The sequence below is a fragment of the Camelina sativa genome, chromosome 4, assembly GCF_000633955.1.
Source record: "Camelina sativa cultivar DH55 chromosome 4, Cs, whole genome shotgun sequence".
In the NCBI taxonomy this organism is placed as follows: Eukaryota; Viridiplantae; Streptophyta; class Magnoliopsida; order Brassicales; family Brassicaceae; genus Camelina; species Camelina sativa.
Window position 1 is genome coordinate 12,097,537 of NC_025688.1, and position 8,052 is coordinate 12,105,588.

At 36.1% G+C, this 8,052-nt stretch overlaps 1 protein-coding gene and 1 long non-coding RNA gene across 2 annotated transcripts; one reads left to right on the forward strand and one right to left on the reverse strand.

The window, feature by feature from the left end:
- LOC104780329 (putative F-box/LRR-repeat protein At3g44810) lies at window positions 498-2,675 on the reverse strand. The gene is made up of 4 exons (XM_019244616.1): window positions 2,581-2,675; window positions 1,278-2,210; window positions 1,046-1,192; window positions 498-937 (listed from the first exon to the last, which is right to left on the reverse strand). The coding sequence occupies exons 2-4, from the start codon at window positions 2,190-2,192 to the stop codon at window positions 671-673; spliced, it is 1,329 nt and encodes a 442-aa protein (XP_019100161.1). The 5' UTR covers window positions 2,193-2,210; window positions 2,581-2,675; the 3' UTR covers window positions 498-670.
- On the forward strand, window positions 6,268-7,585 carry LOC104780330. Its single transcript, XR_766704.1, has 3 exons — window positions 6,268-6,521; window positions 6,616-6,730; window positions 7,111-7,585. It is a non-coding gene; the product is annotated as an uncharacterized LOC104780330 (long non-coding RNA).

Consider the following 8,052-nt stretch of genomic DNA (forward strand, 5'->3'; position numbering starts at 1 on the left):
AGCCTCAGATGATTAGATGATAAAAGCCCTAAAGGGACAGACAATACTTCATGAACAACAGCTTCTTCTCAATTATAAACAAAATCAAGGGCAGACAAGACTTACACGAACAACAGCCTCTTCTTAATTTCCCATTTCTCAAGGTTCAGTTTGAGATTTTTTTTTTTTTTTTCTTTTGGCTCTTGATATGTCTTTAGGTTTTCTTGTTTATAAGGTGGAGGATGGAGCTTATCAGTAACTGGATAGATTAGCTTCACTAAACTAGCCAGTTATTGGCTATTACAAAGTAAGACTTCACAAAAAGCCGCCACGTGGGCAAGTTAGTATTTTTTACTTTAAAAGGTAATTTTAGTGTTTTAACTTATCTGGATATAATTTTTTTTTTGAATTTAATGTTAGAAATTAGAATTTAGATTATATTCAAAGAAAAAATAAATTTTTTTTACGTTGCTAGAGCAAAGCACTTCTTAGACAAATCCATAACCATTTAAATAAAAACATACTTAATACATAACACATGATACCCACAACAACTGTTCAAGAAGCCATAATTTAAGGACCAACATAAATCATTAAAACATATGATATAGAACATGAGATGGATGATAATAAGGATGATGATGCTGATGATCGATGATGCTGCTGACGATGCTGACAATGATGATGATGATCAAACAGCTTGCATTGTGAGAGTGGATGAAGCTCTGGGAAGCTTCAACAAATCCTCTGTGAGTTGCACCCTTTTGGATTCAACCATTGTCGTTGGAAATTGGACTTGCAGCCCTTGAAGCCGCTCCATTTTCAGTAGGAAATGGCTGACATGCTTCAACTCGTTTTCAGTTCCTTCATAACACATGATACCCAAGAAGTTTACCTTGTTAGTCTGTGGAATGCGAATCCCATCAAACTCTTGTTCATACGTGCAACAGTTCAGACCCTGAAGTATTAACAAGAGTGATCACTTTAATTTAATTAGTTTCATGCCACATTCACACACACACACACACACACATATATATATATAACGTAAGATTTTGCTTTTTACCGAGAGGATCAGACATTTTAGGCTTGGAGAATGCTCTAGCATAAGTGGCAGTAGCTCTTTCCAAACTCTTTCTTTGTTACCGAAAAACACCAAATCAAGGAGGTTCTTGAACATAGGTAGTCCACATTTGCAGCATTCCGAAATCACCTGAAACACACACACACAGAATGTTATCTTGTTTTCTAAAGTTCTAACCGAATGACAATGTGACCATACAAACAATGAAACTGACCTCAGTAGCAGAAAATGTCAACTGAAGCATCTTGACGTTGCGTACCCCATTCATGAGAACTGTGACATTCGGTTCAAATGGCTCATCACATTCTTCATGTTCTAGGAAATGAAGATCCAGCGTAGCTTTGACTAGTGAATCCAAATTCCAACGAAGATACCTAGGCCGAGCGTAATCAACATAGAAGAGGTTGACAAGATTTGGTGCATCAAGTGAAACGAAGCTGAACAGATTAACATCTTCCGCGGATTTAGAGATGATAGAGAGTCTCTTAATGGTTTTGCTGCAAATGACTTGTGGCGTTCCTGAAAAATGCTTGTGGTGTATGGTTAAGTCCTCAAGTGCAGGGCAACCAGCAAGAAGCACATCAGACAACTCTCTTCCTAGAAACCAAACTGAACGAAGGAAGAGAATCTTAAGTACTGGAAGAAACGTATCATAAGGAATATTGTTGATGGCAAGTTTTTTCCCCAATGTTAGATTCACCAATGTTTTGTTGATGAATAAATTGGATGGCAAAAAGGTCCGTATCTCATCTGTTAAGCATAGTTTCAGCTCAGAGACACCTCGGTCCAGGGCATTTATTATCCAGCCGTCAACATGATCCTCGCCAGGTACCTCTCCACATTTGAGTGACAACTTGTTGATACGTTGAGCGCCTTGCAAAGACAATGTTCTACCCACAAAATTCCTGAAACTCTCTTTGATTTCGTCCATATCATCTTCACCTACTTCTTCCGGGTTCAAAAAGTCGGAGTCGTCGAAGTCGAGATTCTGCCGGACAGCAAACAAAGTCCTCCACCTCTTGGCGAGAACAGAAGTTGAAGCGGCCTTTTTGGTTGGAAGGAAGGACAAGATTTGGACAAGAAGTTCGTCTGGAAGACAATTCATTGAAGCCATAGAGACAGAACCCATCCCTAGTGGTACCTGAAACTGAAACATGACATTTGAGCTCTATCACTAATTAACACATTCCCGCAAACAACAATATGTCACAAGTATGTATAGAACAATAAACTTTAAAGAAAATGGAACATTCCGATAACCTAGACAAACCTCAAAATTGACACCACAAACGGAAGATAAGGAGATTATTCCCACAGACAAATAGATACAGTTTCCATATTGAAAAAAAAATTACAATAGAGAGAGACTTTATGACACAGTAAACAAAGCTACTAGGTCAAGGCTTTCAGGTTCAATTCGAATACCAAAACCCTAAAAGTTCAAGCTTTCTCCCCAAGAGACATGAGAATAAATTTCATCAAATTGTAAACGAACTCAAGGGATAGACAAGACTGACACGAACAACAGCTTCTTCTCAATTTCCCATTTCTCAAGGTTTAGTTTTGAGATTGTTTTTCTCTTCGTTTTTTTTTTCTGTTGTCTTGATAGGTCTTTAGGTTGTTTATACGGTGGAGGATAATGGAGCTCATCAGTAACTGGATAGGTTATCACTTAAATAGTGATCTTATTGGTTATTACTAGGTAAGATTTCGTGTGAAGACGCCATGTGGGAAATTTTGTATTTTCTTCTGTTTTAGGTATAACTTTAGTGCTTTAATTTATATATAATTAGGTTATATTAATTAATTATAAAGATTAAAAGTGTAAATTGCAAGATACTGTATAGTTCAAATAACGATAGAGAAAAATCTACAACGGTGCTTTTTGATATCAGTGTAGGTAGAGTTACCATTGGCATAAGTAAGGTTGCATGGAAACGGAAACAGATACGCGAAAACGAAACGTTTCAGAAACAAGAAATGATTTTTTCTAAAATTAGGAAATGAAAATGTTTTAGAAACATATGAATATATATATACATATATATACATATATATATAATAAAACACCAAACATAAAACCATTTAAAAAAGCTTCAAATAACAAAATTTGAAAATATAAATATTAAATAGTTGAATTAAAACACTAATAATATTATATATTTATATTTATAATAAATTTTTATATTTCAAAGTTATTTATTTATGAAGTTTTAAACTAAATAAAAGTTTCCATTGCGTTTTCAAAACGGAAATAGAGTTTCCATCGTGTTTTCAAATAGAAATTTTTTGAAATCGTGTTTCTGTGCTTTGTTTCGTGTTTTTACGAGTTTTTGTTTCCAAAACTTTCGAAAACAGAAAACAGACTTCAAAAAAAAGTTTTTCATGCATAGTTTGATTTTGTGGATAACTCCATTGTATCCATCGTGTTTGATAATTCCATTGTATCCATCGTGTTTGATAATTCCATTGTATCCCTTTTTTTTGGGGGGTTCTTTGGGTAAAAACTCCATTGTATCCTATTGATTTTATTTTTATGATGCTGAAGAAATACTGGTATATTTTGATTTTGTGGATTCTATTGTCAAGGGTCAGGGAACAGCCCAAAACCTATTTTGTGTTTTTTGTGTTTCTTGTGAAAGAAGCAACAACATTCCCAGAGAGGAAAAAGACTTCAAATCTGATTCACAGAAGGATTAGCTAGGGAGACTTTGAAGCTAATAAATACAAGTTCAGAGGGTTCAATAGATCATCAAAAGATAAGAAGCAAGAGAGAGAGAGAGAGAGAGAGAGAGAGCAAAAAACCACCAGCTAGACTTACCTTTCTCATTTATTTAAAAAGTTCAACAAATTCTTTGGCCTAATGATCAAATACATACTTATCAAAGACGTCAGAGGAGATACCAAACTCAGGAAGAAAGCAAAGCATCAAAGAATAATCAAATGCTATACCTTACGAAAGGTGGAAATTCAGGTCAGCAACAGCCTCACTGATATAAGCTTAATTTGCCAAACTTGCAAAATCAAAATCACATATGAAACAATACCTTCTGTACTATCTATTCAATGGTTGAGTTTTGAGTGTGTAACTGGCAAGACTCGTTTGTTTCCCACGTCGAGATCCAAATTCTTTCAGACAGTTTCTAAACACGTCTTTCTGAACATATTTTGAATGAGATGGCGAGCGAGGCGTTGCAAAAGCTGAAAATGGAGAGAGGAATTCACCATTTGTTTCCTTCTCTTTGAAGCTCAGAGACTTTGGCAGCAGGTGCCATAGAGGACGAAGATGGAAGCCAGAACCAAACTGTAGGATACAAACAATGTCACACATCTGAAGATTAGTAAATAAGTTTCTAATATATAAGTGAAGACCAACTCCAATTAGTATGATGTCTTCTGAGAAGGAGCTCTAAAATATCTGTGCGGGCTTTGCCACCTGGACCCAAAGCGGACAATATCATACTAATAGGAGAGTTGGCTTGGACTTGGAAAGCCCAACAATTGTATCAGAGCCTAGGTCGAAAAGTGGACCTAGGGGAGTGGGTGTTGGGCTCAGTGTTCGGTGAGGAAGGATCTCTCAAGAAGATGACATGATTAAGGGTGCCTCAAGAATACTTCAGGAATAAAGGGGTACCGGAGCCTAGGTACATGGGTTCCCCTGAAGGGGAGACCAAAGTATTGTGGTACATAGTTTGAGGGGAGGTTTGTTGGGATACAAATAATGTCCCACATCTGAAGATTAGAAAATAAGTTTCTAATATATAAGCTAAGACCAACTCCAATTTGTATGAGACCTTTTGGGAAGGAGTACAATAAGAAATCCGTGCGGGCTTTGCCACCTGGACATAAAGCGGACAATATCATACTAATAGGGGAGTTGGCTTGGGCTTGGAAAGCCCAACACAAACAAAAATCAAGAAGATCAGAGCTGATCTCGGGTACGAATACTATTCTTTTGACAGAAAGACACTCATAAAAGGAAGAACCAAACTGTTCAAGAAGCCATACCTTAAGGAGAGAAACATATGTTGAAGCAGCTTGTTCGTGAGAAGTAAGTACATAATTTGGCACCTCTGGAAGACAATTCAACGAAGCCATATAGACAGTATACCCTAATTAATTACAACATTTTGAAGAAATTAGAACATTTGAAAACTTATATACAAAGCTTAAAATTGCATCAAAGAAACCATATTACAGAATGAGAAGGTTTCAACAGAGCAACTGAGAGAGAGACGGAGAGAGGTAATTTGACTAATCGAATTAACAAAGAGAGTTCAAGATAGTACCCAAAGCTAAAGGCCAAACCTTTAAGGTTCAATTTAAACCCTAGAAACCTCAAAAGTTCGAGCTTTCTCACCCGATGACAGAAGAATCATTCATGATCAAGCTGTATATATTTACATGATAAACCTACGCCATATTTTCTTTTGTAGTGAAATATACACTTGTATATACAAGATTGATATTAAGAATGCGTATGAAAAAAATTGAGTTTATAAGAATAAATTTTTGATTATTTACCAAATATATCTGCAGTATATTATGCAGGGGCGGATCTAGTGATTGATAACTTGATTTTTTGTTCTGTTTACGGCCTGATCTTGATATGCTCACTACAAGAAAAACTGTCCATAGCCGCAAATGAGCTACAAACATGTCGTGGCTATGTAATTTTAGCCTCAAATGAGACACAATCTTAAAACGTGGAAATTTGTGGCTATTTTGTGTCTAATTTGTGTCTATATAGCCACAAACATTTTCTGTGATTATTTGTGGCAAGATAGCCACATGTAGCCACAAAAATTTTCATAACTATATAACCACGACCTAGTTAAGTATATTTTGTGGCAAAAGATAGCCAAAACCAAAATTTGTAAATATTTGTTGCTATAGACATAGAACTAGTTCGAATTGGTAAATATTTGTACTGTCCTCACTATATGTGGCAAATGCTTTGCTCATGATTTGGAATGAATTCAGTACTTCTTATCATTAACTATGACAAAAATCATAGTATGAATCGTGTTTTACTTATGGTTTCATCGAAGACAAATCAAACTTAAAATTTTGAAAATCTTCCAAGAAAAAAAAAACAAGTGTTTGGTGTAAATCCAGCAAATTAAAGAGACAAAATGAGTTTGACAGATTCATATTTACAAGTGTTTGGTGTAAATCCAAGTGTTTGGTGTAAATTTCTTTCTCTGATTCTCTCTAGTCCGCCGATTTCACTCTCTCTCTCTCAACGAGTAGTATTACAAGTTAGCCATAGTTCATCTTTAATTACTCTGTTGTTTGTTCCTCAGTCTCTCTTTCTTTCTCTAATCCCTTTCTCTTTCATTCTCCCTGACGGTTTCTTGGACGAGAGGCGGGACGCGCTGGACATTTCAAACCCCGGATCGTCGGTTCTCCGTCTCACAAAGGTCCGAAACCTCTGAATTTCGATCTCTTTCTCTGAGTAAGAAGGTTTTGTATGAGTATAATCTTGTGTGGTTCAAATCTGTATATAACCTAACCTTGTCAATTTAACCAAGTCTTTAACATATTTGCAGATGAATGTTCGCAAGGAGCTAACCGGACTTCCAGACATCCACATGGACTGCACCACCTCTCAGATCCAGATGGATTAGGCACTCACCGCAATGTTTCAGGAGCCAAAAAAAAAACGTACGTGTGTTGCTTATGAGATGGTTTGTCCACCTTTCTCATTTTTTGTGTTTGTGGTTATTATTGACACTATGCTTTCTGAGTCACTTGAGGCTGGTGGAGTACCACCTTCAGCAACTGAGATTTGTGATTGTGATTGTGAATGTGTCAAAACTCTCTCTCTGCAAATCATTGTTTTCGTGTGGTGGTCTTATAATTAAGATCAGTGAGATTTGTTTGTTTCCTTTTACTAATGTTCTCTTATGATTTGATAATGTGTTTTATTTATGTGAGTGTTATTAATAATCTAATGTTCTGTCAAAGCTTGTGTGATAATGTATTTTTAATTTGCTGCTTCTCTTTTGCTAACCAAGTTTTGATTGACTTTTTTTTCTCTGCAGATGGTAATTAACAAACAAAGGGCATATCTATGGTCTTGGATCATTTCAATATCAAAATGATGATCCTAATGAGTCTGTTTCTGCTTCTCTTCGTCGAAACTTCGATGAAGAAAACATAGATGTGATTGCGCGGGACTTGGATATGATTTTAACGCCGTAACGGAGAAGATTCAGTAACTACTCTTCAAACCAACAAGTCAAGACTCCACGTGCTGATGGAGCTTTCATCAACTGCAAGTCCATCTACACATGCTGACTCAGCTGTTGGTCCAACACAAGAACCAGTGCAGCACCCAACCGCACCTCTCCGATCAACCTATCCAACATGACTTTGATATCTGTTGAGGTATTTAAATTTGGTCTCTACTAATATGTCGTTTCAATGGACTTGAATCTATGTAATTTGTCATTTATGTTTTTTTTTTGTATCTTTAAACCTGTGTAGTTTGGATATAAAACTCTATGGTGTTAATAAGATTAATGGCTTTTATATTATTAGCAAATTAACTCAATTTCCCAATAGTTTTTTTTTAGTATATTTTTTTACTTAGCCACTGTTTTGTTGTGGCCAATTTGTGACAAATAGTTACAGATTATTTGTAGCTAAGTTGTGGATACTATAGCCATTACCTTACTCGTCGCCAATTTGTGGATTTAAGCTACGATCATATTTGTAACATGTCATGGCTAATGGTTACGAATTATTTTGTGGTTAAACTGTGGCTATTATAGACACAAACAGTTTTGTGGCGATTTCGTGGCTATTGGCTACAAACTCTGTCATGGCTACGTCGTGGCAATGTAACCATGGATAGCCACAAAATTCAATTAGCTACAACGCTATAGCCACAACTTTTTTTGTGTCTTTCCATTGCTATAGGCAATATAGCCACAAGATTTGGAGCATAGCTGCAAAACATTTGTCGCTTTAGACAGTTTTTC